At 35.3% G+C, this 18,883-nt stretch overlaps 1 protein-coding gene across 1 annotated transcript in view; it reads left to right on the top strand.

The window, feature by feature from the left end:
- The window catches only part of lt (vacuolar protein sorting-associated protein light), a 49,343-nt gene that overhangs the window by 27,446 nt on the left and 3,014 nt on the right, over window positions 1-18,883 (top strand). The window contains exons 14-22 of the mRNA XM_089240703.1: window positions 424-657; window positions 1,396-1,574; window positions 5,778-5,970; window positions 10,522-10,714; window positions 10,938-11,078; window positions 14,514-14,650; window positions 15,252-15,351; window positions 16,444-16,488; window positions 17,949-18,022. Of these exons, the coding sequence (XP_089096829.1) occupies window positions 424-657; window positions 1,396-1,574; window positions 5,778-5,970; window positions 10,522-10,714; window positions 10,938-11,078; window positions 14,514-14,650; window positions 15,252-15,351; window positions 16,444-16,488; window positions 17,949-18,022 (1,296 nt within the window). The remainder of the gene's footprint in view (window positions 1-423; window positions 658-1,395; window positions 1,575-5,777; window positions 5,971-10,521; window positions 10,715-10,937; window positions 11,079-14,513; window positions 14,651-15,251; window positions 15,352-16,443; window positions 16,489-17,948; window positions 18,023-18,883) is intronic.

Below are 18,883 nucleotides of genomic sequence, written 5' to 3'. Positions count from 1 at the left end.
GAAATTTTTTGCTTAGTTTTAAAATTTAAAAAAAAAAAAAAGCAGCAAACATTGTGGTATCGTCCACAGAGCAACTTTTTTCTTAGATTGAATGTATGTTACACACAGGAAATTATGGTAATTTTTTTTCATGATATTCATTTTCTTACTGTTTATATCATGCTTAGCTATAGGTTTTTTAGTAACTTACATAGAAGCTAATATAATTATCAGTTTTTTTTTAAATCCATTAATTTTACTGTTGTCTTTCTCAGAGGACAATAGTAAAATTCTTAATGTTCATTAATCTTGTTCATAATTTTAATGTTCAAATTAATTCATCAGGTGGATGTATGGTTTAGCAGTAGTATACATATTAACTCTTACGATTTTTTGTGTAATTTACTTAGAATTTTTCACATATTATACTGTCTTATTTTCTAGACTGTAGGTCAACTCTATCTGAATCATCTGCTCAGGTCAAAAAAATACAATGAAGCTGCAGAATTATGCTCCGTCATTTATGGATCGAACAATAACTTGTGGGAGGAGGAAGTTTATAGATTCCAACAGCTTCATCAGCTGCGAGCTATTGCACCTTATTTACCGATAGAAGTTCCCTTGAGACAAACAGCATATGAGTTGGTATTGAACGAATTCTTGCAGACAGACCCAAAGGTGGATATTTCATTTCTTTGTCTTAATCATATAAATTTACACCATTTCAATATAACTTCTGGAAGAAGGTAATGCTTATGCTCACTGAAGATTGGGAGTGAATGGTGATACATAATATATGTCAAACTTCTTCTAAGTTTGTGAATTAGATTACAGAAATTACTGCTCTCATATAGAAACCTTATAATTCCTAATATGTCAAAAAATGACTCCCTATTTTAACTTTGGTTGGTCCCAGGAACACGGGTTGTTTAAGAACATAGGTGCCCTTATGGGTTGGTGGGGGGATAAAACTATGATGTTCGATTTCATAAATGAAATTTTTACACTTCCTTTCTAGAAATTTTAGGTCTTTGACACACTATCATTAGCATACGCAAAGGGGGGGTTCTAACCCCCAAGCCAAGATAATAATTTTATTTTGCAGTGAAAAACGTCACCCCCCCCCCCCCAAAAGAAAAAAATTTTGAAACACCCGCCTCGAGAAAATTCTGCATACATCTATGTACACTATAGGTTATTAATGCCTTCACTGTGTGTATCAGTATCTTCGGCGTTATGGAAAATATTTTGTGGAATATATATTTTTGCCTGATTTTTATGCTACAGTAGAGCAATTAGACACTATGCTGATTTTGTGTGTTTCTATTGTGTAGATGATTTATTAGTAATTATATTGGTTCTCTTAGAAGAAAAGAATAGATATTCATTTTGCTACTTTTTCTTCTCAATTTCTAGGGACTTCTAGAATTGATTCGTACTTGGCCAAAAGAATTATATGACATTTCAACCATTGTAACAACAATCAAGGCCTACATGAGTGAACAGCCATATCCAATTCAAGAATTGAATGAAAGTCTCTGTGAGCTTTACATCCATGATGAGAAATATGATAATGCTCTTGCATTATACATTGAGTAAGTTGAAGAATACATAATTTTTTCCTCCAATTTATTGCATAGATATACAGGGTGGATGAGAAATTCTGGATACATTTTAAAAATAATTAACAAATCAACTAATTGAGATGAAAAGGTGCAGTTTGAACCAAAATACTTATGATTGCTTAATGTTTTTTCCAATAAATTAGAAAAAAGTTCCAATTTCACTCACAGTTAGCGCTGTCGAATGAAAAACTTAACGTAACACTTATATATAAATGCAATACAAAAACATAATTTTATGTCTATGATAATTTGTGGGTTCTATAAAACTACCATATTTCAACATGAGAACCCTTTAACTCATGTAGATGCAGCCTGAGCTAAATATGGCCTTTTACAGTCGATTTATAGTGTGGAAAAATAATAAAAATTGTCTGGGGCTGGATCCTTGTCAGTCCCACCCTCACGACTTAACCCAACAATTCCTAATAAAAAAACTTTTTTGTTAGGAAAACACGTGCAGCCACAATGGATCACATGGCTTAAAAGCCATCCCTGTACAAGGTGGCAAGTGTGCATTTTTATTTCCTCACCTTTCCAAAACAGTCAATGGAGGCAAAAAAAAATTGTCTTCTCACTTGTCCGGTCCCTGGAGCACCAGAAACACCTTTGAAATAAATTTCTTAATAAAAATCAACCTCATTATGTAATACATCAAAAGGATAAGTGCTGTTTTGAGGATTAAGTTATCTTGGCATTATTAAGAACAATAAATTAATACTCGACCTAAGAGGAGAAAAATCAGCTTTAACCCTTTAAGCCCAAGCTCAAATGATCGTGTGGGTGAAATACTTAACAGGTATTCATGTTATTAAGAAGACACCAACGAATAAGGCAAATACACGAAAATAAAAAGTCCTAATGCATTTCAACACCGATGGGTGCCGTCTTTAGAGGAAAATTTAACCATTAATCACGCTGACCGAGTTTCCCACTTGGGTTGAATAACAAATCTTAACGCTCGGTTGCTCAGTGGACGAAGTACGTCTGTTCACTTCAAACGTCGTGGTCAGAATGAAGCTGTGAGCCTGCGTGAGATACTAATGCAACATCCTGATTGGATACTTGCGGAATAGTGCTATCCAATTGGTCTATTCGAATTTTCTTATAATTCACGCTCGAAATGAATTTAAGCCATGGTGTTGCGATCGGGGTGTCGATTTATTATCGTTAACTTGTGTATTTTTGAAGGCTCGAATATATGTGCCTTCGTAGAAATCTACTGCTTTTATGGGTCTCCTTGTCTGTCCTATATAACCAAGAGAACAATCACCACATGGAATGTAATAAATGCCCCATTGTTTATTCTGCGGTATAGCATCTTTACGGGGCATGAAACCCAAGGTTTTTAGTGGGCACATCTATGGTTGTTAGATTAAACTTTTTAAGAATTGGTTTGATCTTCAGTGAGAGTATTGGATCGTAGGGTATGACTACACTTTCTTTGAGTGGTCTCTCTGTAATATTTTCTAGCGTGGTTCCTCATGCCGGTTTCAAGAATTTTCTACTTATTTCGTCAACAATCTTGGTGTTGAACCCCCTGTCTATCGCAATTGCTCTGATGGTTTCATGTTCATTGTGTGTGTTCTAACATGTCTGTCTGTGTGTCTAATGTGTTCCGATCTGAACAGATATTAAATGCTCTCGCTACATAAGTGCGAAAAGCCGAAAGTTTCTGTTGCATGGGATGGCAAGATCTTAAATGAGGTGGTAATGAGACCGCGAAAGGCTTACGATAGACAGAGGTTTGGAACTGTGATTTCTGTTTCGTTACTAATACGTCCAAGAAAGAGTCCAAACCTCTGTCTATCGTGAGCCTTTTGCGGTCTCATTACCACCTCATTTCAGATCTCGCCATCCCATGCAACAGAAACTTTCGGCTTTTCGCACTTATGTAGTGAGAGCATTTAATATCTGTTCAGATCAGAACACATTAGACCATGGTAGCAGGCAAGCTCGAGCTGCCTCGGTTAAAATGTGTTGAGGGTTCATACACCCTGAATTTAGAGTTTTATTTATTTTTCAATCTCTTCTCCCTACACTAAGAGTTGATTGGTTGGCATATAAATCTCTGGTTTGACAAGCCTGGTTGATACTCAATGAGAAACATAGCACACATAAACCAAATAAGACTATTTGTCTAACTGATTGCAGACAATATATCGATAAAACATCAAACCACACCTCCATGACGAAAAAAGAAAAAAACATCATTCTTATAAAACCCTCATTCATGTTGCCCAGTAGTTTTAACTACTAACTAATGTTTACATGGCTAATGTTTAATAAATTAACTAATATTTTAATTTCATCCACCTCAATGAAGAATCAAATCACCTAAACTATGCTCTTAAACCAAACGAATATACATCTCATGAACAAAGAAAATCCCCCCTCCCAGATGATCAAACACAAGACTCAGAATCCCTCAAACAAGCTGAAGAGAATCAATCTCCTGTACTTAAAAAATCTTGCAGACTAAATAGAATGAATATAAAGAGATTAAGTTTTCCCGATCTTCAAATCCTGAGAAAAATAGGCATCTTTCTCTGACCAGCCGAGGATTCTGAGCCTCATTCTTGTTAAAGGTCTGTATACATTCACACTACCTTATGCTTTTATACAAGCAGTACCTCTGATCACCAATGCCATTATAAAATAAGATAACTTAAATTTTTCAGTGTTTTAACTTCTTCTTAAACTTTGAGACCCAAATGAGAGCCAGGCACCTATTTGACAGAATATATCCAGAGGTAATGATACATGCATTTTATTGTTTCTCATCACCAAGTGCAGAATAGTCTTTAAAAGAGTAATTGCCAGGGATGGTGTAAGCGAGGGTGCAAAGTGTGCCGTGTTCCCAGTTAGCAAGTTGTAAGGGCTTTTGTCTAGGTATATAAATTTAAAAAATTTTGGAATAATGAAAATTTGCAAGACACCATATGCTATCACTCATTTGAGGCATACCTTGGAAACGAAGATGTTGGGAAAAACTTGAGGGAACCATCAGGGACTGGGGCGTATTATCAGAAATAAGAATGGACTCTCTCCAGAACAAACTGCTTCGCTTGGCCTCCTAGTCATATCAAGATTTATGTATACACAAGAGCCAACGGGAATAACTTATAATAATTATTTACATAGTTGCCTAAACCAGAGCTTTCTATGTGCTCTCTTGTTGAACAGTCAACAACCTATCTCTCTGGCTCCGTAGCCTTTTCACCAGATTCAATTGTCATATATCACTTCATCTTACTTCTGACGTATCCACCCTTTTATGTTTATTTTTTGTAAAAATCACGCTAGTTCATAGTGTCAGTCAGCGGATAGTTTCAGGGCTTTCGTACTATGCGACCATCTTATTGCTCTGATGGAGATAGACGTTTGTCCTCTTGATGACTGTCCAGTTGGCTTTCTGGGCACAGTGCCGTCATCTTGTACCAGAAGGTGGGAGCTTCACAACTATCCTGAAACATCCACAGGCTTAGGACGTTAGTCTTGTTCAAGTGAAACAGATTTCTTCTCACAGATCCCCTTGACATCTTGATGCCGAAGGATCTTGGGAAGGGGGGGTGGGTATCTGCCCTGCTCTCGATTTCACTCTGCGTCTTCATGTCTGCTCCTACATTCAGCTGCTCTTGAGGTCGGCCACCGTAGCGATTTATGTAATTTTTTTTGTCTCTCAATTCTTGCCTTCTCCACCATACTTCACTTGGCCTCATAGTCATATCGCAATTCATGTATACACAAGAGCTGTGATGCAAATGGGTTAATAGTCTCTGCACCAGACGTGGCAATAAATTGTAAGTTCCAGTTTAATTAGCTCTCGTGTGCGGAAAACAACCGTAATGTGACAAAAATAATCAAATGATGATTCAAGAGATAAGTGATAGCACTTTAAGTACATCGCACCTCCAATAATTATTAAGTTTTTGGGAACATACAGATATTTCTGGCTTGCATTAATTTGTTGAATTTATCCAGAGAAATTTTTGTAATCTGTTTCCAACATGTAAACAGGGAAACCAGTTTTTGAGATTTATTGCTATTACTTTAAATACAGATCTTATAAATTTGTTGTCAAAAGCCTGTCCATGAAGGGGGTTAATTTTTCATGTAGTGTTCTAACTGTGCCTGTGTGTAAAAAAATATTAAATTTTTTTTTTTTGACTGTAGAATCAACAATAAAACAAAAGTATTTGAACTGATTGAGAAGCATGGGTTATTTACTGGTATCCAAAACTACTTGGAGAAGCTTATGGAATTAAATCCCGCCTATGCCACAAACTTGTTAGTGAAGAACATGGATCGAATTCCATTGGAGTTGGTGGTTGAGAAAATTAAAGACAAACCAAAGTTGTTGTTTCAGGTTAGTTGCAAATGTTTTTTAGCTACGACATCAAGAACTGACAAAAACAAAGAAGGTAGCTGTATTCAAAGATATTATTTTTATAATACAGTAATTGTTTCAATTTCAACAATAACATCAGAAGGCATGAAAAATTTATATCTTGTAATAATTAAATTAAACCTTTTAAAAGTAAAATTGCTATTTTATTCAACTTTCTTAAAAAGTTTTTTCCTTAAAAATTGATGTAATTAATCTTGCTACGTTACTGAAGTATTGTAATAAAAAGCTGTGTGCTCTGTGGGTGTTGTGATGAGCTCGCATCAGTAAGACCCATGATTAGTTCCAACAGGAGGCACTATGTGTCAGAGTGGCAAGATGTTCGTCTTCCACTATGAAGGTTATGTCAAGGTCCATGGGTTCAAATCTGGGCAAGAACATCTGAAAAAGTTCTTTACTTACTGGGCCTAGGCCAATCATGGATAGATAGCACTTTCATTTCCCATCTAACTTCACCTGTTGAAAATTGTTGTCTGGCGATGTATGACAAAAGTTGGTATACAGTAAAATAATAGGAGGCACTTCTGTGGTCAGCTGCAGTTAATATTCTGTGGTTTTCCAACTTTGTTATGTGAGCCAGCCACCAATTGAAAGAAGTCTCTACACAAAGAACTAACAGACCATCAATGCAATACTTACATAATACGAAAATTCAGGCATCTGCCACTTTCCACTTTTATGCAGAAGAAAGATGACGGCACCACTAGAACACAAAACAGGCATAACTCTGATGTTATAAATACAACAGGGCCACACACAGGCCTGTGCTCACACACACTCTCTCTCTCTCCTTCTCTCCATTAAAAATTCCATGGAGGAATGTTGATAAGGTGCATGTACTATGTTTAAGTGATAGTTAGTAACCAACTTGCATAGCACAGTTTTTATTATGGATTGAACCTATCAAAAAGAACATGTGCCATCGCATAGTGATAAAAGTATGCAAATAGAATGCTGTGGTCCTAGATGGTCACCCTCCCAAGTACTAACCTTACCCAATGCTGCTCAACTTTGGGGTTTAGGAGAGAACAGATGTTATGGCTGAATGAACACCAGAACTTTGCCACTGGACTTATCCCGTTGTCAAGATTTCTTCTAGGCCAGCTTCTTGGGAGAGTCTGGCACACTTTATTTTGTGTCAAAAAAAAAAGAAAAAAACATAAAAAAGTTTTACAACATATTTTCCCTGGACAATTGGGTACTGTCGCGATTAACAAATTTTGTGGTAATTACAGACGAGATAGGGTTGGGAGTTGGAGAAAAGTTTCTGGGTTTCGTTAAGATGGATGAATGTACGCATATTAGGATGGAGGTATATTTTAAAGCGATTGGGCCCCCCCCCATTCCATCTAATCTGTTATCTTACATTTGTCATATTATATGCACAGGATACAAAAAAAAAAAACGAAATGAGAATCTTATTGGGAAATATAAAATATCCATCGGAGCGAGTCATCTCACTTAACACCTTATTGGTGAGCAAATGGGTTTTATAACTTGTGGACTAGAAGCCAGGATGGCTACATCCCTTACTTGGATTGCTCTTAAAAAGCAAAAAGCTGACTTGTACAGAGTTTGCAGTTTTCATTTTTAAAACTGAAAAAGTTGAGTCTCCATGTAACAAAACTGCTTTGTTGCTCTTAAATGTTTCCTGTCAAAAAAAATTTTTTTAAAGAGATGATTCTCAATGTAGAGTTGATGAAAATGTGAGTGTTTTAGTAAAAATTTCATTACAGTGATCTCACTTACAAACTTTGTCACTTATACATTTCTCTCAGTTATAAGACAATTTTCTGCCCTCCTGATGCATAAGCAAGATGGTTTACGGAAAATTCACCGACAACAATTCACCTCCGGAAAATTCACTGCTAGGAAAATTCATCGCCATGAAATTCACCGTTAGGAAAATTCACCGCGAGGAAAATTCACCAACAAAAATTCGATGAGAGTCAGAAAGCGAGGGTGTGAGCGATTGAGTTACTGAGTCAGTGAGTGAGCTACTGAGTGAATGAGTGACCCAGTGGGTGAGGAAAGTTTTAATGACTTTATTAGAAGAATTGAGATGATACGGAAGAAATTACAAATTGATGTTGCACAAGAGAATATATTAACTATATATATTCAGAATCTTCTAACGAAATGTTAAAAGGAATAATAACAGAAAATTAAAAGATAATAAAGTAAGTGGATACACGATGAATTAACTCCATAAAATGTTTAAAATCATCTCCTGTTATCACTTTAATGTTATAAAAAACATTGTTGATGTAAGCAATGGATTATTTTTTCATGATGAACTAGCTGTTACCAGCGACTTCATTGGTGTGGATTCTGCAATCTCAAATTTACTCAGCAATGATCCCCCCTATACCACTTTAACACCTCATGATCCCTATGGGTGATGAACTTTCAGAAATCCCGTCTTATTAGTGCGTATCTACATATACACTCATTGCCATAAAAATTTGCGCACCCAGAAGAAGTCGTCAAAATGAAATGAAATTTTACACATGTAAGTACTACGTTGATATAAGTAAGTGATTAGAAAATCCAAGAAAAAAGATCATTTATTGCAGAAAAAAGTACAGATGAACAGAAGTTTTAGTACTCTGTTTGACCCCCTGTAGCGCGAATGCACGATGCGATACGAGCGGGCATTGAGGCATACAAGTTCCGTATGATGTCCTGAGACATCTCGTTCCACAGTTGCTGTAAATGCGCCTCTAGTTCGACCAACCTCGTAGGGTGTCCAACTTGCCGTCCCAAATGATCCCAGATATGCTCGATTGGTGACAAATCTGGGGATAGAGCAGGCCAGGGAAGGGTGGTAATGTGGCGGAGGCAGTCTTGTGACATCCTTGCTGTGTGTGGCCTAGCATTGTCTTGTTGAAAAATGGCTCCTGGGAGCCCTGCCATGAGTGGCAACACATGTGGCTGAAGGATGTTATGGACGTACCGCTGGGCTGCCATTGTGCCATGGATCAATATTAGGGGTGACTGTGTATCGTAAGCAATGGCACCCCCATACCATGACACCAGCTGTGGGAGCGGTGTGTCACTGTAAAGCGAAGGCAGGATTGAAGCGTTCACCACGGGGTCTCCACACACGAACACGATTGTCATCACTGCTCAAGTTGAATCTCGATTCGTCGCTGAAGACGACCTGGTTCCATTCCGTTGCAGTCCAATCCCGTCGTGCTCGACACCACTGCAAACGGAGGCGTTGGTGGGTGGGTGTCATTGGCAGCACACGTAATGGGCGCCGCGATACCAGATGTCCTTCAGCCAGGCGCCTTGCGATGGTTCGGGAAGACACAGGGGCCCGTAGTGAAGCTGCTGCCTGTGTCTCGATAGCGGCCAATGAGGCAGTTGGCTCTACGCGTGCGTTTCGGATGATGTGACGGTCTTCTCGATGACTGGTCTGTCGAGGGCGTCCTGAACCTGGTCGCCGTGTAAATGACGTCTCTTCTGTCCACTGGTCCCTCACAGTAAAATCAGAACGGCCTAGTTGACGAGCTAACCACCCAGCTTCCATCATTCCGATGATTCTTCCCCTATCGAACTCTGACAACTGCTCATATGGTCTTCGACGACGGCGGCGTAATGGCATGTCTACCTCAGCATTTCCTTTGCAAACGATTAAATACACTCCAGCAAGCTCTGCTTACTTGTTTTATACTCCAAGGAGAACGAAGTTCAACGCCCTCTAGTGGCATTATGCAATGCGCAATCACGCTGCATTTCTAATCATTTGCATATCTGCCCGACATGTACCTTCAGGCCAAATTTCGTTTCGATCCCACAATTATTTCTTGGTGCGCAAATTTTTATGGCAATGAGTGTATATACTGTATATAAAATAACATGTCCTGGCTGATTCATCATCGCCGAGCCAAAACCACTGAAGCTATAAATATCAAATTTTGTGAATAGTTTTGTTTCACGACGTGAACTGACTAAGAAAGGTTTTTCCATATTCGACTCCTAAGGGGGGGTTCAATAATGGTGGGGGTCATATGTTGGAATCACGATGAGCTGAAACCGTTGAAGCTATAAATATGCCATTAGGTCCATATTGTAATTATAACATAGAACAATCAGATTTTTAAATCATTTGTGACACTACTAGGTTAAAACGGACTAATTCACTCACTCACTCACTTGCTCAATCACTCACATACTAACTAGGTTACTCACTCACATACTTACTAGGTCACTCACACATACTCACTAGGTCACTCACTTAATCACTCACTCCACATACTCATTAGGTCACTCGCTCACTCCTCTCTCACTGACTCAGTAACTCAATCGCTCACTCCCATGCTAACTGACTCGCATCGAACTGTTTTTGGTGAATTATTAGTCTGTGAATTTTCCTAGTGGTGAATTGCATGGCAGTGAATTGTTGGTCGTGAATTTTCCTAGCGGTGAATTTTCCAGACACGAAGCATGATATCACTGTATTATGCACCAGTTCATTATATAGGGACTGCAATTATTGTTTTTCAGTATCTATCGAAAGTTACTGCAAAGGATCCAACGTTAACTACAGATTTTCATGGTCAGTTAGTGGAGCTGTATGCAGAGTTTGATCCAGATAAATTGCTATCATTTTTGAAGAGCTCAAACCATTATGTTTTGGAGCGTGCTTATGAAATATGTGAACAAAGAAATTTCATAAAGGAAAAAATATATCTATTAGGTGAGTGTCACATGGCGTATTATTAACATTCATATAGATGAGTATTGATTACTTTATGTGCTATATAACTTTTATGTTGGGTAGTTACTGAATGCCTAACATTACTACTAATACTCAATATTTTTTTTAATTCAGTACAGAGGATTATTAATGTAGTGTTAATTTGCTAAGGTATTTTTGTCATTAATTTTTTTTTATCAATTCCTTATTCTCTTTATGTCAGGAACCATGGGCTATCTCAAATTAGCTTTAGAACAAATAACTCATGTTCTTGGAAATATTGATCAAGCCATTGAATTCTGCAAAGAAAATAATGACCAAGAGTTGTGGGAAGATCTTATCAATTACTCATTGGACAAACCTGGTTAGTGAGTAGTCCATATTTTTTCTAATAAAAATAATAAAGTATGTAAGTTTAACAGCAAGCAGCTACAACCTTAGACTTCAGACCATTATCTTGTATTTTGAAATTTTGATTCAGATGGCAAGATCTTCATTCAAATTGCTTAAAATTAACCATGAGTTTGCAAAATGTAGTATATCAACATTATAATTATGAAGAGAGACTTCATTTTTTGAATGTGTTTACATTGGATGAACGCAGGTGTCGAGGAGATATGATCGAAGTGTGAATTTTCAATGGGATGGATAGGATGGACCATGAACTTGTAATATACCGCCAATCGACTGCTTTTACAAGGGGACACCAGTATCGATTGGTAAGGGACAATGCAAGGTTATGGTGTCGCAGGGAATTTTTCTCTAATAGGGTTGTCAATAAATGGAATAGCTTACCCCCGGAGGTTGTAAATTGCAACACAATTGACACGTTTAAAAGGAAATACGATAAACATGTTGGGGTAAATCGAGAAGCTATCCATACTTAGAATAACACAACCATAATATTCTTTATGGACATTGTATAATATTTTATCATGTGTATATATTGTTTATAATTTTTGTTAATTGCATTTTTAATTGGGTTGCTGTATTTTTAAAGTATATGACATCCATATTTTTATGGGCATCTTTTTCTCAGCCACCTCGTTGGGCATTTTGCCTGTTGTGGCATTGTATTTGTACCCATGATAATGTGAGTAAAAAGGAGTAATACAGTCAATATTCGTTATAACAGCCCTCCTTTGTTCTGCAGAAAACGAATATTATATTGGGAAGTCATTATATTGAACGTTTAAAAAGGAGAAACTCTACAGAAAATTGTATATATATTTTTTTAAATAAATGTGATCCTCACATATTCCCAAGAGATATATATCTGTCCAGGGAATTTGTTAGTGTTAGTACACATCCATGCCTAAACCGGGATTTGAACCCAGACCTGCACAGTCAGAGGCTAGCTCTCTGGCCACTTGACTGCCAGGCGACATATATATTGCAATACTGCATTGACGTAATAAAAAATTCTGTATTTTGTCATAAAGTTGAAATGGAAATGCATGTGGCTGAAAAATAATGAAATACATAATACAGTATAAATATTGTACTTACGGAAATAGTGCATGTGTGTAGCCAAAACCTACATTTATTTTTCATTACATTCAGCAAAATACAGTTATAAGTTCACTTGCCTGTATATTCTCTCATTGAGAAATTGGGCAATGAAATTTAGAATAAGATAAAAAAATCAATCATATGGGAAGCGGGAGAGAGCTATCATGTGAGAGAATAAAACAGAATGGAGTGCACATAGTTTCTAGTGATTGCACTAATCATCATTGGGGTTTTGATGTTAAAAACTGGTTTAAACTGTCAAAAACCTAAATGAATGCTTTTGAATAATATTTTTGAACACAATAGATATATAACATGATGAGAAACTTTCGTATATTTTCGTATATTGCATTTTATTTTTAAACATTAATTTATTACAAAAATTAAAACTAAATATTAATTCGAGTTTGCAATTTTAAATTTTTCGACATACAAAGAGTCTAGAATAGATAATATATAATTTTATGGTCCATTTTATCTAAACTACTGTGATTATACCTGTGTTCAATTTGTCAAGTGAAATAGAGCTGTTTATTCTAAATACATGCAATAGAGCATCAGGGTTAGGTTTTTGACCTCGAATATTAATTAGCTCAGTATTAAAACAGTGAAAAACTTATTGTCAATATTGTTGTCAAATAGCTTTTTTAACCTGATGGATAGGTTAAATAGCAAAACACTTACTTTTATGTAGGTTAACATGTTTTTTATAATTTCAATTGTGACTACTGAGAAAAATTACCTGTTTTGATATTTTAAATTTTCTGATCAGTCTAAAATTTCATTACAAATAATTTTTTTGTGAAGCGCATCTGTTAATACACCAAACTCATTTATTCTCACTTAAAAATTTCATGGCATAGGCCGTATAAATCCAAATTTTTAAAGAGTATTTTCAATCAGAGCTGAAGGAGAAGCATTGTTTTATGCGTTTAGATCAGGGTTGTTTGGCTTAAACCACGTTGGTTTCAACCAAATGGTTTTTTAAAAAACTCAGCCTGTTTTTTTCCACAAAATCACATAAAAATGGCCTAAATACAATTTTTCCCCTTTAAAAATATCATATTGGTTCATTATTAACCAAAATGTTTCATTATTAACCAAAATGTTTCATTCTTACGACATTTCCCATTCTTGGAGTACATTCCAATGGTATATATCTTTAAATGGTGTAAGATGATATAAGTGTGTGTATATAAGTATAAGTGTATTGTGTATATATTGTTTAAAATTTTTGTTAATTGCATTTTTAATTGGGTTGCTATATTTTTGAAATATATGACATCCATATTTTTATGGGCATCTTTTTCTCAGCCACCTCGTTGGGCATTTTGCCTGTTGTGGCGTTGGCCGCTGTGGTGGTCGAGTGGTTATAGTGACGGACTCGCATCGCGAGGATCAGGGTTCGAACCCCCACAGTGGTGGTCGGCTGAAGTTGGTTTTCTGTGGTTACCAACTTCGAGGCGTGAATGCGAGCCGATCTCCCCGTTAAAAAGTCTCGTCACAGAGAGCAACAGGCCTACAACGTAACAAATATTCAATCATTACACTTCACTCACAGTTTGAAGTACAGATGGCAGCACTGAAATACCAAGTACGACACTAGCTACCCACTCAGACTGTTAGGTGCACTCACTTTGTTCCAGACTCTGCCACGAAGCTGGGCTGGAAGAGATCTCGGCAACCAGATAAGTCCAGTGGCAGAGCCCCTGGCGTTCATTCATTCATTCATGTTGTGGTGTTGTATTTGTATAAGTGGTTTTTTCAAAAAAAAACTCATAAGGAAACATGAAATCATGTATACCTTATAGTATGAATTCATATAATTTTAACCCTCACTTGTCATTGACAAGCCTAGATATTTTGTATAGATGATTTCTCATTTGACCACTTTTCCCTATACTTTTTACTTTGGACCTGTTGAAAAATCGAAGAATGCTCACTTCATTAAAAAACATGGCATTTTACAGAAGATTTCATGATTTTTAGATTGCTGCAGAAATGGTTAAAATAAACAGAGTATTAATGTAAAACAGAGGCTTAAATCTTAAAAAAGTTATTTTAACTTATTTTATTAATAAATGATTACACAAATAGATTACACTTGCAACCCCTTGGTAAAGTAAATCATTATCATTTTATTATGGAGAATTATAATCAGATTTTTAATCAACTTCAATCAACCAGGCTGGATAGTATGGAGTCTGGTTAGTTGCGAGTCTACTGTATTTGCAATAAATATGAAAGAGAGGAATGGTTTTCTGATGAAATTTTTCTGCTCATTTAGGATTTATAACGGTAATGCTGCAAAATATTGGCACCCATGTTGATCCAATTATGTTCATCCAGAAAATTCCTAATTCTTTAGAAATTCCTGGATTAAGGGATTCACTTGTAAGAATTTTACAAGATTACAATTTACAGGTAAGTACCATAAATATTTTTGCATAAGCTAAACAATTTTGTTCGGAAATTCTTTCTGGTATTGTGGAGGTGGGGGAGTCTGCTTAGTCTGGGCAGTTTTGAAGATTAATCTGTGTGATATTCACAAATCAGAACTTTATTTAGCATAACTGAAAATAGGTGATAGATTTTGGAATAAACATCGAAGTGAGGGAGATATTAACTATGCCATTGTCAGTATATGAACATATGTTGCCAACTAAGAAAATTATCACATAGCTTACTACATGCCATCTATAGGGGATTATTATAAAACAATAATAAAGATACAAAGGGGGGGGGGAATAAAACCAAGGGTTATATCAACACCCTAATGGTTCTGTCTGGCTTATGAAAGCAGGGTCATATAACAGCATTGTGGGATCAATGTACTGAGGCATTACAATTGATGTGATTTAAATCTATTCTTTGACTCTCTTCTTAAATTTAATGAACATAGCAGGAATTTTAACAATAAGTTTTTTTGTGTGTTTCATGTAAATTTTGTAAATTCATGTTAATTTTGAACTTTCAAATCACATTATTCATTGGATCTCATCATAGCATTTATATGGATTATTAGATATCGGTTCGAGAAGGATGTGAGAAGATTGTTGTAGCTGATAGTTATAGCTTACAAGAAAAACTGAATCGATACCAGAGAAGAGGAATTCTGGTCAGAGGTAATATATTTTACTGTCAACACAATGTATAATTTTGAAAATATACAGACATCATAATGCACAGCCTATTTTTTAAATTTTAGCTATTGGATCATTTTATCATAATATGGCCTTTTTTTTTAACACGAGTAATAGACAAAAGGCCCTCAAGTTTATAGCCCATGTCAAATGGTTTTTATTTAACTTCTCTAATTGAGAGGTTGATGTGCTGAACAAGGAAAGTAGGTATTTCCTCCTGCAGTAGCCTCCTTATTTTTATCTAGTTTTGATGTCACCACCTCTCTTTAACATGTACATATCGTACCTCTGTCTAAAAAAAAAATCTTGCCACACAGCAAGCAATAGACCTTACAATATTCAAATTGTAATCAAAAGAATATTCATTTATTGCTATTTTAATCTTTAAAAGAAATATGGTAGCACCTTAACACATAGATGCATGAAATTTACATAAATGCAAAGTTAGGTTCCCCAATAGTTAATTTTGACACTGCCTTCCTTTTGCGGTAAAATGGTAGTAAATTGCGACCATGTGCTGTTAATAATTAAGTACTTATATGTCAGAAAATAACTGATGGCAACAAAACGGCTTTCACATCTGTGAACATTGGAATGTTCTTTTGTACAGAGGTTGGATGTCTTATTGACTTGAGCTCCCCTTAAATTGTTTATACTAAAATCGCAAGTTTACTGCAAAAATATGTTATTTTATTATATATTTTATATATATATTTTAGACATTTTTAAGAATGGAACAAACCATCCTATTCATGTGACCCCAGTTGCATCCTTTTTTAAATGATTAGGTCTTTGACTTTTAAAGGAAATATCGGCTTGCACTTGCACCTCGAATTTGGAAGACCATAAAAAAACCTCTAATTGACCATAACTGTGTTGTCACAGATTTCATGATGCAAGGCCCACTGGCCTTACAGCTGGCTTTGCTAAAATGCATTGATGGAGAAATATTTCTTGTCTTTTATCTCTCACCCGAATTTGAGTTGAATAACTGTTATTGTAACAAATTTCATTAATTTACTTATTTTCATTGTCAGTTTTTTTTCCATTTGGCCCTGTTTTTTTTTTTTGCAGGAGATCAAATCTGTCATGCATGCACAAACAGACTTATTGCCAATGGTAAATCATCTACTTGTTCAAATGTATTGAATAAATGTGATAGATTGTCATTTGTAGAAATACGTTAGAAAGCATATTTTTCCATAAAATGAAAAATTGGACTGTGCGTAACTTGGTTCATGAGTTTTGCAAGACATTTTTGGAAAAAAAATTAATAGAAATTTGGCATTTATGTGTTGTCTGTCAAGCATACATGAACAAAACTCTTTTTCTGACTATGGGCAGGGTCCTAAAACTATCTCCTTGAAGGATTGATTCTTCTGACAAAGTACACAATTTATGAGGTATTGGTAGGCCAGACTAGCCAAAGGGTTTAAGAGTATGGCTTCAATGAATTCATCTTACTTAAATAATATATATAGTGATAGTGGATAATATTGTGGCTTATAAATTTTTTGCTAACAATTTTTTTCAGTCTTTTGGCTAACAGACATTTTAGGTCACATGGATACAGACACTCACACAACACAGCCACATTGTGAGCTGAATGTTCACACAATCATCATCAGAGTTAAGTCTTTCAAGCAGATTAATTTATAACCCCCTCAGAATTACTTTACCATAAAGCTTTTGAACCATTTTGTGTAAAATGAGTGATTAAGCAAAGCAAAAAAACGCACTGCCAAGGATAAACGCCTATATCTGGATGTTTTCAGTGCACATGCTCTCTGGTGAAAAACTTTGTATCAAACTGAATAATATATCTGGATATTCTAGGAGATTATTTTTATAATTCTGCATAAGTATGAGACACAGAAACGAGTTAACCACGTCACATGAGGACACACCTACAAACAAATCGGTTTTATACATAGTGTAAAATAGAAATATCTTTATCTCATTTTACTTAAAATTATCCTTCTTTCAACCATAAAATTGTTTATTTTAGCCAGTTTTTTTTACAGCAGTGCTTAAATGTTTTATAAAGCTCATTTTCTAATTTGGGGGCTTACCTGGAACAAATTAAATAATTTTGCATAAAAACCTAGGAGCAAATTATCTTTGTAACTTAAGATATATCTAAGTGTTACGAATATATATATATATATAATATATATGTTGAGCATCACAATAGTTTTGACAGTTCAAACCGTGTCTGTCATCCACAAGTGGCAAACTTTTAGCAGAAAATTTTAATTTATTATTTAATTCTTTTAACATGATGTTTTGAAATATAATAATTCTTTTGCTGAAACTCGCCTATAAAATATACTAAATACTCATATCATAATTGAATGATTAATAAAGATAAATATTCTATGAAAATATATGTTGCCACATGTTTTGTTTTTTAATCATATATCATAGAAGTTGCATGTATGTTTTTCTTACCTCTAATGTGACATAGAAAAAAAACACGACTTCCTATGTTTTTCCAGATTCTAATTTTTTTGCATGAACATTTTATGCTTGATTCCTTGTTTTATTTTGTAATTTGTTTGTTTGTTTTTTTTATGTAGATGCGAGACAGATATTAGATATTTATGTATTCAATTGCAAACATGGTTTTCATAAAGAATGCATGAATGGCTTAGTAAGTATAATTAGCTTTGATCCGAGATCAAAAATATCAGTTGAGTACAGTTGATTTTATCACCAGGTTTTCACGAGGCAGTGGTCCCAGCCGATTCCTATCCAGATTTGAAGTTATTCTACTTTGTTTTTAACCCTTTGAGCAGCAGAAATCGTTAAACCACCTGCAAAATGTCATACTTTTTTTAATGAATAGACTAAGGGGTACAGACGTCCCTCACTTTAATTGGTTCCACAAAATAGTTGCGCAAGATGAAATCGTGTGAAGCGAGTTGAATTTAACATGGGAAAGATAGGGAGTTGGTTTTCTTCAGAAGGATTAAAAAAATTGAACCCTACAGCAGAAAAGGAACTTTTTTTAAAGAATGAGTTATTCAAACTTATGAATAAATCCCATAAATTTAGGCAATATGAATTAAATTAATACTTTTTCTGTCTTCATTACTTCTGAGTGTGGATGTTTTCTTTTCCTGAAAAGCCTGGAATGATAGGCTGATAACTTTTTTTTAATGAAACAGTCAAGATTTGGCTGACAAGCAACATTTTTTGTTTCCTTACAAAAACTTTAGTAGCAAAGCCAGAGGATTTCTCATATTTGTTGCAAATATGAAAATACTAGTTTCACTGGAACTGTTTTTTTTTTCAATTGAATTTCTCATAGCATTGTCAATGTGTTACCAATGAGATCTGGGGAATTTTACCTGTGAATTTCTCTCATATTTGTCTCAGCTACATCATCAAATTCAAAGTATTTCATTTTCAAAGGATTTAACTGTGTTATATATATATATATCTTCAATTTTTGCAAGCTCAAGATTAAAGTTAAACTGCAAGCCAAATTTTGCGGGTTGAAATTCCTAAA

Source organism: Pholcus phalangioides, unplaced genomic scaffold (genome assembly GCF_987345545.1).
Source record: "Pholcus phalangioides strain wild (caught in Gottingen) unplaced genomic scaffold, Ppha-v1.0 ptg000013l_1, whole genome shotgun sequence".
Taxonomy (NCBI): Eukaryota; Metazoa; Arthropoda; class Arachnida; order Araneae; family Pholcidae; genus Pholcus; species Pholcus phalangioides.
The sequence above is the reverse complement of the archived record's forward strand: the minus strand, read 5'-3'. Positions and strand labels throughout refer to the sequence as shown.